Source organism: Eptesicus fuscus, chromosome 1 (genome assembly GCF_027574615.1).
Source record: "Eptesicus fuscus isolate TK198812 chromosome 1, DD_ASM_mEF_20220401, whole genome shotgun sequence".
Taxonomy (NCBI): domain Eukaryota; kingdom Metazoa; phylum Chordata; class Mammalia; order Chiroptera; family Vespertilionidae; genus Eptesicus; species Eptesicus fuscus.
Genome location: NC_072473.1, coordinates 77,208,579 through 77,232,656, shown reverse-complemented (window position 1 = coordinate 77,232,656; position 24,078 = coordinate 77,208,579). Strand labels below are relative to the sequence as shown.

Below are 24,078 nucleotides of genomic sequence, written 5' to 3'. Positions count from 1 at the left end.
AGAGATCAACCAAAGAACTTGTATTCATATATGCATAACCCATCGACACAGACAATAGGGTGGTGAAGGCCTGTGGTGGGGGGGATGGTGGGGGGCTAGAAGGAGCCAATGAGAGAAAAGGAAGGACATAAGTAATACTTTCAACAATAAATATTTAATTTAAAAAAAAGAAATAACATCACGAATTCCCTCCCTACCCCCCCACCCCCCACAAAAAAAGGCACACAAGTTCAGGAAGCACAGAGACTCCCAAGCAAGAAGAATCCAAATAGGCCCATGCTAGACACAACATAATAAAAAATGTGAAAAATTAAAGACAAAGAGAAAATCTTAAAGGCAGCAAGAGAAAAGCAATTTGTTACCTACAAAGGAGCTCCCATAAGGCTATCGGCTGATTTCTTACAGAAACTATAAACCAAAATGCATGAAGTTTTCGAGGTAACAAAAAGCAAGGATCTGAAACCAAAACTACTTTATCCAGCAAGGGTATCATTGAAAATAGATGGTGAAATAAAGAGCTTCCCAGACCAAAAAAAAGAAAAGGCTAAAGGAGTTTCTTACCATCAAACCAGCATTGTAAGAAATGTTAAAGGGACTGCTGTAATAATAAGAATAAATAGAGAGAGAAACATAGGCATAAATAATAAAAATGGCAATAAGTAAGTGCCTATCAATAATATAAACCAAGATCTTATGGTGCACATTGCCTATAGAACCTCTCAGTGGACAAACCTATGAAATAGATGTATGTATATGTGCCTAAACACATGTATGCTCTATCTACTTATGTATCTGTCTCTCTGTATATCTATATTAAAACAAATGAATTCACACTCATCCTCTATTTCCAATTCTATACCATAGGACTTATTCTGCCCTTACCGTTTTCGATAGTTTAAGTCTCTTAAACAGTGAGAAATGTGACTACCAGTATCCATAATATATTATTCTCACAGTTATTTATTTATTTGTTTGTTTGTTTATATTGTTTAAAGTACTACATATGTCTCCCCCTCCCCCCCGTCCACTCCCATCCCTGAGGGCAAGCCCCCATCGCTCCAGTGTCTGTGCCTATTGGTTATGTTAATATGCATGCATACAAGTCCTTTGGTTGATCTCTAACCCCCCTCCCCTGTTGCAAATGGTGAAAGTTCCTTCTTTTTTATAGCAGCATAGTATTGTGTAGATGTACCACAGTTTTCTAATCCACTCATCTACTGATGGGCACTTAGGCTTTTTCCAAATCTTAGCTATTATAAATTGTGCTGCTATGAACATAGGGGTGCATATATCCTTTCTGGTTAGTGTTTCTGGTTTCTTGGGATATAGTCCTAGAAGGGGGATTATTGGGTCAAATGGGAGTTCCATTTTTAACTTTTTGAGGAAACTCCATATTTTTTTTCCACAGTGGCTGTACCAGTCTGCATTCCCACCAGCAGTGCAGGAGGGTTCCTTTTTCTCCACATCCTAGCCAGCACTTGTCATTTGTTGATTTGTTGATGATAGCCATTCTTACAGGTGTGAGATGGTACCTCATTGTTGTTTTAATTTGCATCTCTCGTATGATTAGTGACTTGGAGCATGTTTTCATATGTCTCTTGGTTTTCTGAATGTCCTCTTTCAAAAAGTGTCTATTTAGGTCCTTTGCCCATTTTTTGATTGGATTGTTTACCTTCCTTTTGTTAAATTGTATGAGTTCTCTGTAAATTTTGGAGATTAAACCCTTATCTGAAATAGCATTGGCAAATATGTTTTCCCATGGGGCTTTCTTGTTGTTGTTTTGTTGATGGTTCCTTTTGCTGTGCAGAAGCTTTTTATTTTGATATAGTCCCATTTGTTTATTTTCTCCTTAGTTTCCATTGCCCAAGGAGCTATATTGGTAAAGATATTGCTACAACATACGTCTGCTATTTTGCTGCCTATGGCTTCTTCTAAGATTTTTATGGTTTCCCATCTTACATTTAAGTCCTTTAACCATTTTGAGTTTGTTTTTGTGTGTGGTGTAAGTTGGTAATCTAGTTTTACTTTTTTGCATGTATCTGACCAATTTTCCCAACACTATTTATTGGAGACTGTCTTGAATCCATTGTATGCTCTTGCCTCCTTTGTTAAATATTAATTGAGCATAGTGGATCGGGTCAATTTCTTGGATCTCTATTCTATTTCATTGGTCTATATATCTGTTCTTGTGTCAGTACCAGGCAATTTTGAGAACCGCAGCTTTGTAATATAGCTTGATATCTGGTATTGAGATCCCTCCAACTTTGTTCTTTTTTTTAAGGATTGCTGTGGCTATTTGGGGTCTTTTTTTATTCCATATGAGTTTTTGGAGAGCTTGTTCTAGGTCTGTGCAATATGCTGTTGGTATTTTAATGGGGATTGCATTGAATATATAAATTGCTTTCGGTAGTATGGCCATTTTAATGATGTTGATTCTACCAATCCATGAACATGGTATGTTTTTCCATATGTTTATGTCTTCATCTATCTTTTTTTCAGTGTCCTGTAGTTTTCTGAGTACAGGTCTTTTACCTCCTTAGTTTAGTTTATTCCTAGGTATCTTAATTTTTTTGGTGCAATGGGATTTTTATTTTATTTTTTATTTTTTTAGTTTCTCTTTCTGAGTTCATTATTGGTGCATAAAACAGCCATAGATTTCTGGCTGTTATTATTTTCATTTTTTAATCTACTATACTCTAGCTTTGGTTCTACAAATTCACTAATATTATTCTTGCTAAGACCTCAATTTTTTTGTAATTGCTAAATCTAAAGACTACCGTGGTCCTGATCTTCCTTGATGTCTCTTCTGTGTCTGACTTTGCTGAAAATCCTCCTTCTTGAAACTCCCCATTATGTTAGTGCCACAGGGAGAATAATGCCCCCCAAGGATATCCATGTTCCAACTCCTGGAACTTATGAATATGTTGTCTTATATGAAAAAAAAGAGACTTTGAAGATATGGTTGAGATAAGGATCTTCTGATGGGGAGATTATCCTGTATTATTCAGGTGGACCAATATAATCACAATGGTCTTTATAAGAGGGAGTCAGGAGAAGGTGATGTGAAAACAGAGGCAGAGACAGTGAAGGAGATGTGACAAAACTATGCAGCTGGCTTTGAAAATTAAGGAAAAAGGCATGATCCAAGCAATGGAGGCAGTCTGTAGAAGGTGGTAAAGGTGAGCAAATGGATTATTCCCCAGAGCCTCTAGAAAGAACCAGCCTTATTGATACCCCGACTTTAGCCCAAGGAGACTGACTTTTTATTTCTAACATTCAGATCTATAAGATAGATTTGTGTTGTTTTAAGCCACTATGTTTGTGGCAATTTGACACAGCAGCAATGTAAAATGAATACACTTGGATCCATGTTACTGCACTGTCCTGCTTTTCCTGCCTCTCTGGCTGATTATCTTTCTTCCTTCCATAATTTTTCTTCCTCTGCAACTCTTTAAATGTTTATGTTCTACATGGTTCTGTCCTCAGCCCATGTCTCACCTTTTCCTAGGTAAACATAATTCCAATGTGCATCTCATGATTTCCACATCTAGGTCTTTAGTTCTTGCCTCTCTGCTGAGATCATCATCCACATATTTATTTGTCTATTCACCAGCCCCACCTAGTTGTTCTATAGATTCCTCAAACTCAGCATGTCCAAAATTGATCTCATTATTCTCCCACATTTCTCTATCCCCATTACTCCCCCAAAGTCTGCTCCTCCTTATGCATTAGACTCTGGGCTTCTTGAGGACAGAGTTTAACCAGAAATCTGACTCTTGCTTCTCCTTTACTTCTTTTGTTACCAAGTTTCATTCAACTTTCCAAATATCTTTCATACATGTGGTCTCCTTGTTATTGTGTGCCTAACATATTGAATTGTTTCCCAACAACTCTTCTGCTTCAGTCCCCTTCAAATCCATCCTTCCCATAGAACCTGAGTAATTTTTCTAAAACACAAATTTCATTGTGCCATTTCCCTATTTAAAAGCAATCAAAGATTGTCTATAGCTTATGGATAATGTCCATACTCCTTGGAATGTCATATAGAATCCTTTGCGATCTCTCCTCAGACTACCTCATTAGCCTCTTCCTTTTACTCCACACTGAGCCTATGTGCATACAGTGTTATATGTTCTTTGAAGTTACCATATTCCATTTGCCTTCTGTGCCATTTTATTTGTATTTTTAATTTTATTTTTCAAATACAGTTTACATTCAATATTATTTTGTTTTAGTTTCAGATGTATAGCATAGTGGTTAGATAATCATATGCTTTATAAAGTGATCCCTCTGATATTTCAAGTAGCCATCTGACACAATACATAGATATTATAAGCCATATTTCTGAAATGCCCTTCTTGTCCTGAATAAATTCTACTCTTCTGTCAAGATTCATCTTTTCCTGAACCATCCTCCCATTTCCACTGCCTATTAGGATCATATCCTACATGCTCTGCAGCAGCTTGTATTTATCATAGCTCAGTACTTTATAACACTTTATTTCAATTGTCTGTTCATTTATGTTTCCCCTACTAGACTATGGGCTCCTTGAGGATAGGGGCTCAGGATACATTGAAAAAATAAATTCTAGTATAATGAATTTGAGTTATATAAGGCCCCAATGAAAATTAATCTGATTGCTTTGTAGTCACAGGCTTCTACCTTATATTATTGTATATGTATACATTGACAGCTCACTGAAATAAAATATAATATTTATATATTAATTGTCATGTATTTTGATATATTTGCTACTCCTTATTCAGTCCATCTGGAAGTTTATATTTCCCTTCTAAATGAGTATCTTCAGTGAATTGGTAAGTAATTTTCCACAGTTGCACATAAGTGAGTTCTTCATTCTCTCTTGCAAACTTATTAGGAGATAATTCAAGAGGTGAAAAATATTTTTATAGATCTTATTTTCTAGTACTTCCCAACCCTGATAGCTCATCTGTGGGTACCTTTAAATATAGATTTTTCAGGCCCCACCCAGAGGTATAATACAGTACAATCTGAAACCAGCATTTCTGAAAATTTTCTAAATTAGTGCAGATAAACAGCTAGGGTTTAGAATCTTTGGCTGAGTCTAATCATCCTGCCAGTGCTTAAATACCCTGGATAGCAGTGTAGCACATGCAATTATTTTAAAACTTTACTGTGGAATTTCATTTGGTAGGTCTAGGTAGGGGGCTGAGAGTCTGCATTTCTAGGAAACTCTCCTATGATAAGATACTACTAATTCTTAGGCAATACTTTAAATAACAACAGCATTAAAAGCATGCAATAGTGGTGTCAGAGAAATCTGGATTTATATCTTACTTCCACTATTTAGTAGTTGTGCAACCTTGGGCAGTTTATTTCACTTTCTGTTGCTATTTACTCATTTATAAAATTGAAACATTAGTGCCTCATTGGACTGTTGTGGAGATTTCTTTTAAATATACAAATTGACATAGATATAGTCTTTTGAAAATTCAAACAATCCAAACAAATTAAACTCTCTCTTCATGTTAATTATGCAGAACTAGAGGCCCGGTGCACGAAAGTGTGTACAGGTAGGGTCCCTAGGCCTGACCAGAGATCAGGGCCGATGGGGCCTTCCGGCTGCCTTCTGGGGCCTTCCTTCATTCCGTGCCACCCCCTGGTGGTCAGCACACATCATAGCGAGCAATAGAACTGCCAGTCTCCCGGTTGAACTCCCAAGGGGACACTTTGCATATTAGCCTTTTATATATACTAGTATAAATAATTCCAAGATAACATCTTTACAGTACTATGCCATCCTATACAGGAATATGTCTATTTTTGTTTGTGTATTTTTTGTGATATAATTAAATTAAATTAAATTAAATTAAATTAAATTAAATTAAATACTGTTTTAAAAGTACTCACCATGATTTCTGGACATCATAAGTGCTCAGTACATAGTACCCGATAGCTATTTTTTTAAAAAATACTTGATTATGGAAAATTTCAAACACACACAAAGTAGACAGTATAGTATAAGTGAACCTCCATGTATTCACCACCTAGTTTCAACAATTATCAACACATGGCCAATCATGTTTCATTTGTACACCAACTCATCTCTTCCTCTTCCAGATTATTTTAAAGCAAGTCCTAGACACCACATCATTTCCTCTGTGTGTATTTCTAAAATATAAAGTGTCTCCTCTCTCTCTCTCTCTCTCTCTCTCTCTCTCTCTCTCTCTCTCTCTCTCTCTCTTTCTCTCAATAAGCATTATGACATTATTTTCACCTAAATTTTCCACTAAATCTATAATATAATCAAATATTCAGTCAGCATTCAAATGTCTCCAATTGTCTCATAAACACCTCTTTGATGTTCCTTGCTAAAATTAGGATAAGAGTGGAAGTTGTAATATTACTGTTATTATTATTTTATTATGATTTTTGTCACACTAATCTTCATCCTAGACCTACAGTGATGGGGAGCTTGCCAAATCCCATGGCAGCTCATTTTTAACGTAGGATAGCATGATTATGAGGCTTCTATTCAATATAAAGCATTTCTGTCTCTGTATCTTCCATCCATTGGGTCTTATGCAGAAAAAAAATCTCCTCCCTCTACTCCATGATAGCCTGTGTTAATTTCCTATGGCTGCTGGAACAAAGTACCACAAACTGGATGGTTTAAAACAGGAGATATTTATTGTCTCACAGTTCTAGAGGCTATAAATTTGAAATCAATGGGGTGGCAGGGCTATGTTTTATTTGAAGTTTCTAAGGGAGAATCCTTCCTTACCTTTTGTAGCTTCTAAAGGTTCCTATTTCTTAGCTTGTGACAACATAATTCTAATCCATGCCCTTGTCTTCACATGGCAATCTTCCCTCTTTGTCTGTTATCAAATTTATCTTTTCTTATAAGAACACCAGTCATATTGGATTAATGACCCACCTTATGCCAATATGACCTCATCTGAACTAATTGCATTTGCAAAGACAACATAGTCAAATAAGGTCACATTCTGATGCTCTAGAGGTTAGGATTTCAACATATCTTTTGGGGGCACACAATTCAACCCATAACACAGCTTTCAAATATTTGAATTAAATCCCTATTCTGGTTAAATCTTTCCTGTTCCTTCAACTATTCCTGAGGTTTGGCTTTATATTTTTCAAACCACTGGCATTTATTGAATAATCCAACTTAGCTCACTGGTTGAAATATTGTTCAGGCGTAGTTTGACCTGCAGAATAGACCCAAACTAACTCCTCTCTGTTTCTACATACTCTATTTCTATCAGTGCAACTTAAATTTAACTTAATAAGTTTTCTCTCTCTCCACTCATTTAAGGCCAAGTTAGAAGTCCCATTTCTATTCTTTTGTTTTATCTCTACCATTGCACTTATCACACTATGTAATAACTGTTTGTATGAAAAAAAACTAATAAGGGTATTATAAGTCAACTAATTTAGCCAACAGTGTGTTATGGCCACAAAATAATCAATTTATCAAACATTAGATTGCACATGATGTGACAGATACAATTTTTAATAAAGCATAGTCCTCTGGAAGCTCATAGTCTAATGAGGGATACAAGCATGTATAACAAACAAGAAAAATATGGTGTGACAAGTGATGTGTTAGAGGCAAGTTCAGGATGTTTTGAAAGCATAGAAGAGGGGCATCTAACCCAGTCCAGGACAGGGTGTTAGGCTAAGGGAAACCTTCTTTGAAGAGATGATGCTTGGGGTGAGTCTGAGAGGATGACAAGTAGTCAGCCAGGCAAAGAGGGGGGAAGTACACAATGGGGGAATGGGCTTCAAAGCAGAGGCTGCAGCATGAGCAAAGGAATAGAAGTGTCCAGAGAAATACAAAGCTGCAAGCAGCTTGGTATTCCTAAAACATTAGCTGTGAGTAAGACATGAAGCTGGCAAATTTAAGATTTGTATGGTCCTGACAAAGCTTGAATTCCATCTTGTATGTGATAGTGTGTTACATGATCATATTTTTTCTTTAAAAACCTAGTTTGGGTGGCTGTGTGGAAAGTTGGATAGGGTCAAAACTGGAGGTAGGGAGGCCAGCTAAGAATTGGTTACAGCTATTAGGTATGCCATGAATGGAGAAATATTTTCAATGTAAAATCATCAAGATTGGGTCAGTGTTTAGCTATGAGGGGAGTAAGAGAGAATAAAGAGGCAAAATGGCTAGCTGGTCTCTGGTGTAGGGATAACTGGGTGATGCTATTGTTTGAGACAGGGAACATAAGAAAATAGGTTTGGGGAGGAGATAATGAGTTTTGTTTTTGGATGTGTTAAATTTGAGGTACTCATGGGATTTTTCACATTTGGGGCAAAGTTCTGGCCTGGAGATATAGATTTTTATGTCATCAGAGAAAAGATAAATGGATACAATGAGAGTGAATGAAACCATTTGGGACAATTTGTGTTTGTTTTTTAAAATATATTTTTATGAATTTCAGAGAGGAAGGGAGAGGGAGAGAGAGAAATAGAAACGTCAATGACGAGAGAGAAAAATTTATCGGCTGCCTCCTGCATGCCCCCTACTGGGGATCGAGCCTGCAACTCAGACATGTGCCCCGACCCAGAATGGAACCGTGACCTCCTGGTTGAGCTGCACAGGCTGGGCTGGGAGAATTTGAAAGGGGGAAGAACCAATGACTTAGGATGGAATCTTGGTCAACAACCACATGTTGAAGTGGGAGGAGGATCACATGAAGGGCAAAGTAAGAATAGTCATAGAGGTACAAAGGGAACTAGGGAAGTGTGGTGTTATGGAATCAAAAGAAAAAGAAAGAGCAGCAGTATTAAATGGCCCTGAATGGTCAGTAAAATAAGGGTTCCAGGAAAGACCTTGTTTACTGCTTTGCTAAAATCTAAAGAAAACCAAAATTCTAATTTCCTTGTTTTCCTTATCAATTGGTCTCATTAAGGAAGGAGTGGTTGAGAGAATGCCAAGGTACTCCTCCAGAAACACCCTATGATAAACACACACACACACACGCACACACACACACACACACACACACACACACACACACACACATTTTAATCCCATGACTTTTAAATTCTCTTTTTTTTTCTAGTTTAGGGAATTTGCAAAGGGAAGATGCTAAAAAAAATTAGTAAACTCCATTGCTGTAATTTAGTAAGCTAAATTGGCCAGAAATGCATGCTAGATGCTCCTGTTTCTTCCAGACGTAAAGATAAATATGGCTGAGTTGCATTTGATGTGGAGCTTGAGTGGTCCTGGACGGCAAAGCAGAAAGGATAACTCACTTGAGAAGGTTGCTTGGAGGAGAGAGCATTCAGATATGATGTAGTCAGTGGGATGATTTCCTTGACTTAGTTTTGGACCTAGTGACCTGACTGAAGGTAAGGGAAAGAGACAGTGAAGTACCGTGATTAAGGGCACTGACTTTGACATAAACTCCCTTGATCTGACCCCTAGCTCTGTCACATACTAGTTGGTGACCTTACCTATCTGATCCTCAGTTACCTCATCTAGGTAATGGGCACACAGTTTTTAAGAGTAAATGAGCCCTAGCTGGTTTGGCTCAGTGGATAGAGCATCGGTCTGTGGACTGAAGGGTTCCGGGTTTGATTCCGGTTAAGGGCACATGCCTGGGTTTCGGGCTTAATCCCAAGTAGGCGGGGGGTGGAGGGGGGGCGTGCAGGAAGTAGCTGATCAATGATTCTCTCTTATCATTGATGTTTCTATCTGTCTCTGTCTCTCCCTTTCTCTCTAAAATAAATAAAAAATATATTTTTAAAAAAGAGTAAATGAGACGGTGTTTTATTTATGTATTTATTTTTGCTTAATCCTCACCCAAGGATATTTTTGCCATTGAAGAGAGTGGAAGGGAGGGGAGGAGGGGGAGAGAGAGACAGAGAGAGAGAGAGAGAGAGAGAGAGAGAGAATGAGATTGAGAGATTAATTGGTTGCCTTCCACACGCATCCTGAATGGTGCTGGGTATCAAACCTGCAACTCAGGTACATTCCATTGACCGGGAATTGAACCTGAGACCCTTCAGTTAGCAGGCAGACACTCTAATCACTGAGCAAGATTGGCCAGGGCTGTATTTTATTTTTTTATTATTTTAATCCTCACCCGAGGATATGTTTTTATTGATTTTGAGGGGGGAGATGTCTATGTGAAAAACATCTGCTTCCCATACGTGCCCTGATAGGGGATCAAACCTGCAACATTTTTGGTGTATGGGACACTGCTCCAAGCAACTGAGTCACGCGCTGAGGCAAGAGCATTGACGAGTGCACCAGAGATTGTGTTTTAAAGCCTCTAGCAAAGTGCCCAGCACCTAATAGTCACTCCATAAAAGTTGACATGCCCTTTCCTCCTCTATCTAAGAAAGATTCTTATTGAGCAGAGACTTCAGGTCACAGGATGAAGGAGTAAGGAGTAAAAAGGTGATTTCATCTAACTTTCCAGATGAAAAGTCATGAACACTAGAGATGTATGATTGGGTTCACAAGGGAACAACTCAAATCCTTTACACAATAATAAAATAAAAGCACTCTGATATCAAATACTGTATTATCTTATACTAGAGGCCCAGTGCACAAAATTTGTGCATGGGGGGGGTCTCTCAGTCCGGCCTGCACCCTCTTGCAATCAGGGACCCCCTCAGGGGATGTCTGACTGCCAGTTTAGTCCCAATCCCTACAGTCAGACATCCCTCTCACAATCCGGGATCACTGGCTCCTAACCACTCGCCTGCCTGCCTGATTGTCCCTAACTGCTCACCTGCCTGCCTGATTGCCCCTAACCACCTCTGCCTGCCTGCCTGATCACTCCTAACTGCTTGCCTGCCTCATCACCCCTAACCACCTCTGCCTTGGCCCCTGCTGCAGCAGCTTCATCTGGAAGGACATCCAGAAGGTTGTTTGGCTGTCCAGTCTAATTAGCATATTATGCTTTTATTATTATAGACTAAAGGCCTGGTGCACAAAATTAGTGCACAGGAGGGGGGGTGTCCCTCAGCCCAGCCTGCACCCTCTCTAATACAGGACCCCTCAGAGGATGTCCGACTGCCGGTTTAGGCCCGATCCCTCTCACAATCCGGCCTAAACCGGCAGTCGGAAATCCCTCTTGCAATCCGGGACCTCTGTCTCTTAACCGCTCACCTGCCTGCCAGCCTGATCCCCCTAACTGCTCTCCCCTGATGGCCTGATCCCCCTAACTGCCCTCCCCCGCCAGCCTGATCTCCCGAACTGCTCTCCCCTGCCAGCCTGATCCTCCTAACTGCTCTCCCCTGCCGGCCTGATCACCCCTAACTGCCTCTTCCTTGGCCCCGCCACCATTGCTTTGTCTGGAAGGACGTCCGGCCTAATTAGCATATTACCCTTTTGAGCTGGCTGGTCTGTGTTTAAGGGGGTCCCAGATCAGGGTCGGGGTCCCCTTGGGGTCGTGGCCAGCCTGGGATGGGGCTGAGTGATGTTTTCCGACTGGCCACGCCCCCATAGGGTGAGGTTCTCCGCTGGGGGGCATGGCCGGCCTGGGTTAGGGGCTGAGGGCTGTTTAGGGGCAGTTTGCAGGCCAGCCATGCCCCTGGCTTTGTCTGGAAGGTCTCCTGTAGGTCTTCCAGTCTAATTAGCATATTACTCTTTTATTAGTATAGATAACAAAAGGGTAATATGCAAATCGACTGAACAGCAGAACAACAGGTCACTATGACATGCACTGACCACCAGGGGGGCAGATGCTCAACGCAGGAGCTGTCCCCAGCCCACAGGCCCTGATTGCCTGACTGGGGCCTGTAGGCCAACCTTTCAGTCCCTTCCCCCCAGCCTGCAGGCTTCGATTGCAGGATGACAAACAGGGGTGGGGTGGTGGTGCAGGGCGGGGCTGGTGAGCAGGTGGAAACAGCCAACCTCTCGGTCCTTGCCCCAGCCAGCTGGCATTCTTTCCCACAGCTGAGACACAAGCCTGCCCACAGCTGCAGACAGTTGCTCCTCACTCCTCCCCACCTGCTCCCTGAGGGGGAGGGAGACTCCATCAGCAAGGTAGCAGGAGTTGGTTAGGTGGGTTGTTGAGAAACCTGTCTCCTGATACTGCTGAATTCTAACCCTGTTCAGAATTCTGTGTTCTCTGCTTAAAGCATCTGATCTTACCCTCCTCAGTGGTGATGTGACCTGAAATCTAATGGGACCTCTTTGTGGGATGGGTTGTTGTGCCCCAGGACCCTGCAAGTAGAATCCTCCAGCGAATAAACGCAGTGAATGTTGAGGCGTGACCAGAATGACCCTGATAGCACCACTGCCTCTTGGAACTCTCTTGGGCATTGGGCCCACACCCCATCCCTTACCTGAAAGAAATTGCACACAAAAGCACCTCCAGATCACAGCCTCCTATACAGGCTTGAAGTATATCTTGGGCCAGGCCCACCTCGGGTGCAAGATGGCGAAGGGGGAACAGGGGGTGGGTGGTGGCGGGGAGTGGGGCCAGCTGCTGGCAGCCGGGGAAGATGGCTCTGATCGCAGGCCAGGCCTAGGGACTGTACCCGTGCACAAATTTTGTGTGCTGGACCTCTAGTCTTACATAATATGACATTGAGACACAGTGTGTACTGTAAGTTTAGTTGATTCAGCAACTAGATAATTTTGTGAAAGACACAGTTTCTTTGGTCTCTTTTTTCACCATTCTAAAGTGTCCAATTCATCCTAGGGCTGGTTTCTCTGGTTGTAAGAAGGCTGCTTATAGCAATTGCTATATACATACTTAGTAACATGCAGTGGAAGGAGACAACCTCTACTTCAAGGATAAAATATAAATCCTTCATTCCAGTCTTGCTGGGTCCCCACTGGCCATTGTCCACCTTGAACTTATTAATAACTAATCATCATGGGATTATCAACCTCCAATTGGCGTAAGCCTGGATTCCTAAACCAATCACCAGCAGAAGAAAGGGAATTACAATAACTTATTTATACTAATGATAGTGGCTATGCTTTCTGGACCCCAGAAGGAAGATCATCATGGCATGGAGCAGAGCCCCCAAGCAATTGACAATGTGAAGAACAGACTTTAGTGATTTTAAGCAATTAAGGCTTTGGGGGTTGTTTGCTATGGTAACCTAACCTAAACTATGTTACATAACAATAGACAAAGTAAGTAAAGTATTATAAACTACATTATGAAGGAGAGATGTGCCAATGTGGGTGTAAATGAGCTAAATCCTTACCTGTGAAAGTAGGAAGTCAATACTTGATATTTAAAATGAAAATAAATAGTACAGAAAGTCATGTTATTTAGAAATTTAGAGGAAACTAAGAAGAAAGAAAAAAATACTGCTAAAAAAAATTAAGTTATTGCCCAGGGAATAAGTCTAGGGTAGAAACAGGTGGGGCAGGAAGATTTTGGCTTTCATTACAAACTCTCCTGAAATTGTTTATGTTTATAAGTAATGTGCTTGTATTCCTTTGATATATATTTTTAAATTTCTGTTTATTTGCCTTTATTTTATGCAAGCTCTAAAAAATTATCATTTTCGGGTCCTGGGAACATGGTCATTAAATCCAACTGACGTCTTTCTGGAAGTGAATTTGTGCTTTGGTTGACTCAGATCTTACATACCTAATTTAACTCCTGAATAACATTTTACTTTTGACAACCTGATGGTCAAACTAGTAATCTGACAGCCAACTTCAAAATTACAAGAACAAAAGAATGTTTGTGTTTATGCCATTTATTAACTTTTTAGAGAGAAAATACATCAAAAGGGTTTTTGATGAGAAGAAAAAGTAATTAAAAATTTTTGTGAGAGCTGCAAGTTTTTCACTAGGGAGTTTCTCTCTAATCATGGGCCTGAGCTTCTTTTACAAAGTCTCCTCTACCAGCATTGAAGTCTTCATAACACTCATACTGTTTGCCCTCTCTAAAGCCTACATCCCACTCTGTGTGGATGATATGGTCATCTAAGATGGTCCCATTTAGGAACCGTATGGCATTTTCAGCATCAGCTCTGTTGTAGTATTCTACAAAACAGAAACCACATGGTGTTTTCTTTAACTTATCCAAGCCCATAAATACATTTCTGATATCACCACATCTACTAAAGAGCTCAAATATTTGCTCCTCGGATGTATAAATGGAAAGATTCCCCACATATAGAGTGCAGCTTTCCTTCAGTAATTTTTCATGCTCTCTGTTATCAGCACTGAAATGCTGGCTCCGGTCCTTGCTCAGCTCCAGGTAGAAGTCGCTGCACAGAATCTTCAGGTCTTTGGACATGGTGCTCAGCAAGCCCTGTGAGGACAGCAGGTCGTGATCCAACTTGGCAGCAGTGACACCAACAAAACCCTAAATTTAATTTTTTAAAAGACTAAAGTTACAAGGAGGGAAGAAGAAATAAATACCTATGGATACTTAATAGATTTGTGCCAAGATGCATACACACCTCAGCTCTTGACCAAGAGAATCATGTCAAGGCAAACCCCGAATGCAAAGTGCCAGGTCCCAAGAACATGGCCATAAAATCTGACTTTGCAAGTCTTCCTGAAAGGTAAGTTATGCTGTCTTTGGTTGACTCAGATCTTACATACCTAATCTATTACCAAATAATATATTTAATAACAATAAAAATTGATCAAATTTTCATGGGTAATGAGTACTACTATTATTTCTAATCAAGAACTAGACATCAGATGGGTCACATGTATAATCAGGGTCAAAGTACAAATACAGTTGTGATATACTCTCTCATAATTTAAAGTAAATATGTGATTCAAGTTTATAATATACTGTCCATATGTGTATATATAGCCAAGTATACCAATCCTATCTAATAAAAGAGTAATATGCAAATTGACCGTACCTCTGCTACACCCACAAGCCATGCCCACCAGCCAATCAGGAGTGAGTATGCAAATTAACCCAACCAAGATGGCTGCAGCCACGGAGAGAGCAGGAGGATTGGGTTTCCCCGGCAATGGAAGAAGCCAAGCTTTCTGCCTGCCCTGGCCTGCCTCGGCCTCTGCTTAAGGCTACAAAGTTTCAATTATAGAAGATAAATAAATCCCAACAAAAATGGTGGAAGCCATGGAGCTGGAGAGAGCAGGAGGCTTGAGTTGCCCCTGGCAATGGAGGAAGCCAAGTTTCCATAGTTCTGACATGCCTTGGCCTCTGCTGAAGGCTACAAAGTTTCAATTATAGAAGATAAATAAATCCCAGATATCTGGGCTTCCGGTTGGGTCGCCAGGGGGTGTGGCCAGCCTGCAAACCACCATAAGCCCCTTGCCCAGGTCGCCCCATACGCCAAGGGAACCCCCACCCTGATCTGTGGGACACCTTTCAGGGCAAACCAGCTGGCCCCCACCAGTGCACCAGGCCTCTATCCTATCTAATCCTATCTAATAAAAGAATAATATGCAAATTGACTGTCATTCCAACACACAAAATGGCTGCCCCCATGTGGTCAAATATGACTGCCCCCATGTGGACACAAGATGGCCACCACAAGATGGCCAGCAGGGGAGGGCAGTTGGGAGGGACCAGGTCTGCAAGGGAGGGCAGTTGTGGGTGATCAGGTAAGCAGGAGAGGGCAGTTGGGAGGGACCAGGCCTGCAAGGGAGGGCAGTTGGGGGTGACCAGGCCAGCAGAGGAGGGAAGTTGGGGGTGACCGGGCTTTCAGGGAAGGACAGTTGGGGGGGACCCAGGCCTGCAGGGGAGAGCAGTTGGGAGGGACCAGGCCTGCAGGGGAGGACAGTTAGGGGTGACCAGGCTGGCAGGGGAGGGCAGTTAGGGGCAAACAGGCTGGCAGGGGAGCAGTTATTCATCAATCAGGCTGGCAGGGGAGTGGTTATGGGGTGATCAGGCTGGCAGGCAGGCAATCAGGAAGGCAGACAGGCGAGCAGTTGGGAGCCAGTAGTCCTGGATGGTGAGAGGGATGTCCGACTGCCTGTTTAGGCCCGATCCTACCTGGATTGGGCTTAAACGGGCATTTGGACATCCCTCAAGGGGGTCCCAGATTGGAGAGGGTGCAGGCTGGGCTGAGGGACACACACCCCCGTGCACAAATTTTGTGCACCGGGCCTCTAGTCCTATATAATAAAAGGTAGTATGCAAATAGATCGAATGGTAGAACAACTAAACAACCAAACAACAAGTCATGTGCTGACCAACAGGGGGTGCGCGCAGAACATGGTGAGCATTGGCAGCAGGCGGCAGAGCACGGAACATGGTGGGCATTGGCCGCAGCAGGATGGTGGAGCAGCTACACCAAGGTGGTATGCCAGTTGCTGTCATCAGGGCAAGCCTCTGGTGGTTACTGAAAATTCTTTGCTCCTGCGCACCACGGTCCTTCCCAGAATTCACACCTGTTGCTGGCGCCAGCCCTGCTTGCACCCCCTGCCGGCCCTGATGGCCCCTCAGGGCTTTTCCACCTCCCCCTTCTCCTGAGGGGCCACTGGGGCAGCAGCCACTGCTCGCCCCCACTGAGGGCGCCAGCCCTGCTCGCACCTGCTGCTGGTGCCAGTCCCAATCATTCTGCACTGTCAGCGTGTGGGAGCAGCAATGGTGGGAGCGGGGCTGCCAGCAGACAGGGGACCGGGGGCTGTAGCAGGAGGGGCCAGGCGGGGGCACAGAGGATGGGCCGAGACCCACCCTTGTGCCCACCGCAGGCTCGCAGTCCACAGTCCCTTTCAAGGTGCACGAATTCATGCACTGGGCCCCTAGTAGCTCTATAAAAATGAAAACTCTCTAGTATCATAATTTTGATCTAAATTAAGATTAAATTTTATTAACAATAATTCCACTTGTCATATTAGACTTTAGAATTACTCTTATTTAATTACTTGAATATTCCAAGCCTGTTTTTAAAAACCTTCCCAGAGAATTTTTACTAATGCCGTTTTCTTTCTTCACTAAATGTTCCTACTATGGTCAGAGGCATTAAAAATAATTCAATTGGTTTTAGCTACACTTTTCAAAAATTGGCATTAGTCCCCACCCCCCTATTTTGTAATGATTCCCAAATTTTAGTGTGAAGAGAAAATCTGCAGAACCAGAAAAAAAAAAAGCATATTCTTTCAGATCACCCTTAAGAGATTCTAACTCAGTAGATTTAGAGCAAAACCAAAGAACTTACATTTAAATTTTAACCTGAACCCCTTGGTGCTCCAGATGCAAGTTGTCCAAGGACCACACTTGAAGATTTCTCTTAAACATTTAATGAGCCCTTTTTATTTGTCAGGCACTATACTATGAGCATATAAATTAAAAAGACACAGTGGAAGTAAAATTTTCAGAAAGCATGGTATAAGGGGAGAAGGGAACTCACATTTTTCTGGGGATCTACTTCATGGTGTACACTGTGTGCATTTTCTACTATATCTTACAGGAGGAGAAGCAATGACTCAGCTTGGGGAAATCAGAGAATATTTCCAGGGAGGGGCTGCATGCACTGATTCTCAAAACACACACACACACACACACACACACACACACACAGAGAGAGAGAGAGAGAGAGAGAAGAGAGAGAGAGAGAGAAGAGAGAGAGAGAGAGAGAGGATGTAGAAATTTAAGGAACCAGAATTTTGCACCTCAGCCCCTCTGTCGGAACCAGACAGAGAAAACATGTGCAAGGGAAGAATGTAGTCAAAGAAAAATAAAAGCATAGAAAACTGAAATGGAAGCCTAAATAAAACCAGGTGCAAACAATAGTGCTGTACAATTCATAGCAATGAAATGGAGGACCCTTCCTATTTAGATGTCACTTGAAGGGCAGTGGGAAGCCCAGTACCCAAAAATAATCTTGCTGACAGCCTGTAAATGATGTCTGAAAGTCTGCCACTGGAAACTCATATTTTTGAATCATTGACAAATTGCCCCATTAAAAAATAAATATCCTTCCCATACTTACTAGATTGGCAGATCAGAGAATGTGATAGCTATAGTGGATTTCATTTAATTCAGGTGTTGTATAACATTCCCCATAATTTCCTTATAGATGAGTTGGCAAAATATAGAGTGTATGTTTCAGCTGTGTGTTGAGATGAGTTTAGAACTAACCAGAACAACAAATGATTTGGTGTCAAACTATAAAGGAAGTTCTAGCAGTGAGCCAAAATGTTTTATTCTTAGTTGTGTCTTGTTCAGCTCCTTTATAATTTGGCTTACTACTAACAATAGCTTTTAAACTGGTCAAAGCAGCCCAAACCTAGAATGGGTTGCCTTCAGGGAAAATGAGCACTTGGATACCCCTGGAATACCCCTTGCCCATTAGTCAAACAGTGGAAAGGCCCTCTTTAATCAGTGTAATGTTAGGAATCAAGGATGAATTTTGAAGTCAAAAGACATCAGTTCAAATTTAAGCTTCACCACTTACTTGCAATGTGACCCTGGGCAAAGTGCTTAACCATACTGATTTCAATACCTACTCTAAGTCTAAGTTTTAAAGCTGAATAAAGGTTTGGTTAGAAGACAAGGGCTCATTCTAGGCAGAGAGGACAGTGTGTACAAAGGTATGGAGGCTTGATGGGGTGTGTTCAGTTTGATATTATTTAGGTAAGAGGATGAGGAAAAGATAATAGGCCTGAAGGGTAAGCAGGGCCAGGTTCTGAAAGGCCCTTGTAAGGCATGTGGAGAAGCTTGGACTCTACCAGTAAGCAGTAGGGAGATAGTGCTTACAGTATAGGAGTAATGTGATCTGATTTGCATTACAGAAAAATTCTAGCACAATTGCAAAGAACAAATTAAAAGGGAGTAGGTCTAGAGGCAGGGAGACCACTTAAGAAGCTATTTAGCCTTAGCCAGTTTTGCTCAGTGGATAGAGTGTCAGCCTGCAGGACTGAAGGGTCCCAGGTTTGATTTCAGTCAAAAGCATATGCCCAGGTTGTGGGCTAGATCCCCAGCGAAGAGCATGCAGGAGGCAGCCAATCAATGATTCTCTCTCATCATTGATGTTTCTCTCTCTCCCTCTCCCTTCCTCTCTGAAATATATATATATGTGTGTGTGTGTGTGTGTGTGTGTGTGTGTGTGTGTGTGTGTATATATATATATATATATATATATATATGTGTGTGTGTGTGTGTGTATATATATATATATATATATATATATATATATATATATATGCTATTTAAAGAGAGATTTAAAATGGTGGCAGAGTAGGAGGATGCTGCATGGACATGCTTCCAGGAACAAGCTGGAATTACAACTGAAATACAGAAAGGCTTCCTGAATAATCAATGGAAAACTCACAGGAGAGAACCCTGATACCCAAGGACCAAAGGTGGAGACCACATAGAGACTGGTAGGAGGGTGGAGGTGGGAAAGGGCTGGCCAGGCACCTGCAGACAGCAACTGAAGTCCCGAAGAGATATCTCAGCTGTGGGGGTGCCACTGAGAACTCTGGGTTCTAATTCCGAAGCTAGGCTCCCCAGCAGAGAACAGCAAACTGAGGAGGGTACCTACATAACATCTAGCTGTGAAAAGCAGTGGGGTGCTGTCTGCCAGGGAGTGGCAGCTGGAAGTTCAGGCACACTCTTAAAGGACCAATGCACAAAAATTCCCTGTGGAGCCACCCACTTTGTGCTCTGGCAGAGGGAGGATGATGTGGACTGGAGCTGTGAGAGCAGAACCCAGGACTGGGGACTCGGGGGATAGAGCTCAGAAGGCAGACACCCCAAGTTTCTTGGGCTGAGTCATTCCCTCACACAGCAGAGGACATCTTTCCCACACAGACATCTGCCTTGCCTGGAGGGAAGACAGTCGACACACCCTATTGGAAAACACCTTGCCCTGAGGCCACTTAAGAGATTAAAAGTAACAATTAGCCTCCAGGCAGAAGCAACTGCCCCACCCTGTTGAAAAAACTCTCACCACACCTGAGGATAATTGCCTGGGGGCAATTCAAGTCGGAATCCTATTAGTCTGTAGACAGAGGTGGTCTCTGGAGGCTTTGAGTCTTAGCCTGATCCAATTAGTCAGAAACAGCCTTTAACACTGTCCTGCACTAGAGATTGAGAGGTATAGAGGATATACCTAAAACATAGTCACAAACCCAAACAGACAATCAAAATGAGGAAACAAAGAAACAACCCCCAAATGAAAGAACTAGTGAATTATCCAGGAGAAAAATGAAGCAGAGATAAGAAATTTATCTGAAACAGAGTTCAGAGTAATGATGTTAAAAATGCTCAACAGTATGAAAAAAGATATAGGAACTATGAAAAAAGAACAATCTGAGATAAAGAATGACATACACAAATCAAGAACACATTGGAAGGAATACACAGCAGATTAGGGGAAGCTGAGGATCTAATCAGTGAATTAGAAGACAGAGTTTAAAATATCACTCAATTAGAGAAACAAAAAGAAAAAAATAATTAAAAAACAGGAGGGGGAAAACCAAGATGGCGGCATAGGTGAAACACCTAACCTGCAGCCGGAAACAACAATTTCAAAAATACAACTAGAGGTCAGAACGGACATCGTCCAGAACCACAGGAGAGCTGGCGGACTGAAATGCCCACAGCTGGGGGGAAGGAGAAGGCCACGGGGACAATCAGGGGAGCCGTAAAAGCCTGAGGTATGGAGAAACTGGCGGAGACACGAGCACGCGCTCCTGCGTGGAGGATGGAGCCGGAGAGGAAGGGGCGGCTGACGGCCTGGCCGGCGTTCACTGGCAGGAAGGAGATAAAGGCTCCAGAGTGTGCTAAGCGCCGGCTCCGACTGCACTGAACCCCAGTTCCGGGTGAAACCCTGGGAAGCCAGGCGCAGGCTGGGGGAATGAATCTGGGCTGTGGGGCGCAGGCACAGAGGAGCGGGGGAAGGCAGAGCTCCAGAGGCGCGCACGGGAAGGGGCGCAAAGGACGGACTGTTGCCTGCGCCACTGAACTGCCCTAGCGGGAAGGAGACATAAGCTCAGGACCGTGCTGAACCCCAGTTCCGACTGCACTGAACCCCAGTTCCGGGCGAAACCCTGGGAAGCCAGGCGCACGCTGGGGGAATGAATTTGGGCTGTGGTGGCGGAGGCACAGAGAAGCGGCGGCTCCAGACGCGCGCACTGGAAGGCGCGCAGAGGACGGACTTTTGCCTGCGCCACTGAGTGGCCCTGCTGGGAAGGAGACAGGGACGCCAGACTGCGCTGAGACCCAGTTCCAACTACACTGAAACCCAGTTCCAGGCGAGAATCTGGGAGTCCAGATTCATTAGGGGAGGGACTGGACTGTTTGGCAGTGGGCGAAACTCCAGGGCGCATTTCTCTCAGAGGTGTTTGCAAGGAATACAGAGGGACACAGACACAGGAGCCTCATAGGGCGGGGCTGACAGGAAGCCAAGGTTGTAGGCTCCACCCTGTAGCTCCGCCCCAGTCAAGCTGACCAGAAGCTTTTTCATGCTGAGTGCCTCAGGTAGTGGCTGACCCACACTACATTGGAGACCCAGAAACGAGGGCATCTAGTGGTTGGTGGGAGATGACACCAGATTTCAATCACTTGCATAAGGGAGGCATTCTAGAGGCAGACTCAGTGAGCGCCAAGGCATTGCTGCATCAAGACCCGGCCCATAAACATGTCTCCTGCACAGCAACTCTTCCTATATAGACAAAGAGGGTCCTCACGGCCAATTGGCCTGGAGGACAATTCCTCCCAGTGACACCACAACAATCAAGACTTAACTGTACAAAGGAGGACCAAGATGGAGACATAGGGCGGCAGCCTGATCGTTGCCTACCACAACAATATTGAGACTACGACGGGAGAGCAGAGCAGACACCAGCCAGAAAGACCGGGGGCTGGCTGAGCAGATGCTCTACAACTAGAATAAAAGAGAGGGGTACGCAGGATGATGCTGATGCCGGTGACCCAAAGTCCACACTTTAAGAACTATGGCTCAGGCGACACAATGGTGGCCTGGAACGTGCTCGGCGCAGTTCCCCCGGCGGTCTCCGGCTGAGGGGACGGCTCTACTCGCTGCCGAGCACGGACAGACGAGCCCCTGGGAGACATGGGGTGGGAGACTCCGTGCTTGCTGACCTCCAAGTCCTTCAAGAATCTCAATGCCCCGAAGTGGCCAGGTGCGCACGCTCAGCGACTGGCCACCGTTGCAGACCCAAGGGCCGACGCAGCGACACCGGACCAGCCCACCGCCGGGCACCGGGCACACCGGAGCCTTGCCGAGCCCGCCGCCCAACGAGTTCTGCGGCAGCCGCCCTGGAGCTCTGAGAAAATGACCGAAGGAATTGCTGAGAGGGAATTGACCAACAGGAATTGGGATCAAGAAGACGAAACCCCGCTGAGACCCGAGTCCAGGCGAGCCTGCGAGCCTCTGGGCTCAGGTGTGGTCACACGCCTCTGGGTCTAGGTGAGGCCTCACGCCCCTGGGTTTGGGTGAGGCCACGCGCCCCTGGGTCCAGGTGAAGCTGGACTCCGGGTTCGGGTGAGGCCATGTGCCCCTGGGTCCGGGCGAATCTGAACCCTGGGTCCGGGTGAGGCCGTGGGCCCCTGGATCCGGGTAAGGCTGGGTCCCGAGTACGGGTGAGGCCGTGAGCCCCTGGATGCGGGTGAGACCACGCGACCAGGGGTCTGAGAGAGGTAACGCGCCCCTGGGTCCGGGTGGCTTCGTGCACCTAGGTCCGGGTGAGGCCGCGTGCCCCTGGGTCTGAGAGAGGCCACGCACCCCTAGGTCCGGGCGAGACCGTGTGTCCCTGGATCCGGGTGGGGCCTCGTGCACCTAGGCCCGGGTGGGGCCGCGTGCCCCTGGGTCTGGGGGAGGCCAGGCGTCCCTGGGTCCGGGTGAGACCGTGTGTCCCTGGATCCGGGTGAGGCCTCGTGCGCCTAGGCCCGGGTGAGGCCACGTGCCCCTGGGTCTGGGGGAGGCCAGGCATCCCTGGGTCCGGGTGAGACCGTGTGTCCCTGGATCCGGGTGAGGCCTCGTGCGCCTAGGCCCGGGTGAAGCCACGTGCCCCTGGGTCTGGGGGAGGCCAGGCGTCCCTGGGTCCGGGTGAGACCGTGTGTCCCTGGATCCGGGTGAGACCTTGTGCACCTAGGCATGGGTGAGGTCACGTGTCCCGGGGTCTGAGAGGCCAAGCGTCCCTGGGTCCGGGTGAGACCATGTGTCCCTGGATCCGGGTGAGGCCTCGTGCACCTAGGCCCTGGTGAGCCCAAGTGGCCCTGGGTCTGGAAGAGGCCAAGCGTCCCTGGGTCCGGGTGAGACCATGTGTCCCTGGATCCGGGTGAGGCCTCGTGCACCTAGGCCCGGGTGAGGCCACGTGCCCCTGGATCTGGGAGAGGCCAAGCGTCCCTGGGTCCGGGTGAGACCATGCGTCCCTGGATCCGGATGAGGCCTCGTGCACCTAGGCCCGGGTGAGCCCAAGTGGCCCTGGGTCTGGGAGAGGCCAAGCGTCCCTGGGTCCGGGTGAGACCATGTGTCCCAGGATCCGGGTGAGGCCTCGTGCACCTAGGCCCGGGTGAGCCCAAGTGGCCCTGGGTCTGGGAGAGGCCAAGCGTCCCTGGATCCGGGTGAGACTATGTGTCCCTGGAACCAGGTGAGGCCTTGTGCAACTAAGCCCGGGTGAGGCCACGTGCCCCTGGGTCTGGGAGAGGCCAAGCGTCCCTGGGTACGGGTGAAGCCAGATCCTGGGTCCAGGTGGGGCCGTGCGCCCCTGGATCCATCCGGGTGAGGCTGGGTCCCAGGCCCGGGTGAGACCACGCGCCCCTTGGGTATGGGTGAGGCCACGTGCCCCTTAGTCCGGGTGATGCCGTGCCCCTGGGTTCGGCCGAGACCAAACCAGAGGGAGTCGGACCTCCATTACCACCATTTGTCCACCATCCAGAGCTGAGGGGTCAGTGCTGACATGTACACATAAGGAACTACTGGACATTGAAATTGGGTCTCAAAAGAACTGTTGGTCCAGGGGGAAGCTCGCTACAGATTGATTCATTTGCCTGTCAGCATAACTATTATTGCTCGTCTCACATTCAGTTCTTATTAGTATATATCTAGTGACATATGATCTCGCTCATCTAGGGGAAATGATGAACAACATAGACTGAGGAACAAGAACAGAACCAGAAGCAAGGAGGCATCGATCGGACTATCGGGCCTCAGAGGGAGGATAGAGGAGGGTAG

The 24,078-nt window shown here is 44.8% G+C and overlaps 1 protein-coding gene across 2 annotated transcripts in view; it reads right to left on the bottom strand.

The window, feature by feature from the left end:
• Nucleotides 1–13,693: 13,693 nt before the first annotated feature.
• The window catches only part of NCBP2L (nuclear cap binding protein subunit 2 like), a 53,709-nt gene continuing 43,324 nt past the window's right edge, over nt 13,694–24,078 (bottom strand). The window contains exon 2 of one of the 2 annotated variants that reach the window (XM_054722692.1): nt 13,694–14,306. In XM_054722692.1, coding sequence (XP_054578667.1) covers nt 13,800–14,237 — 438 coding nt within the window. In that variant the 5' untranslated portion in view covers nt 14,238–14,306 and the 3' untranslated portion in view covers nt 13,694–13,799. The remainder of the gene's footprint in view (nt 14,307–24,078) is intronic. The other variant, XR_008557373.1, reaches the window with a different exon arrangement.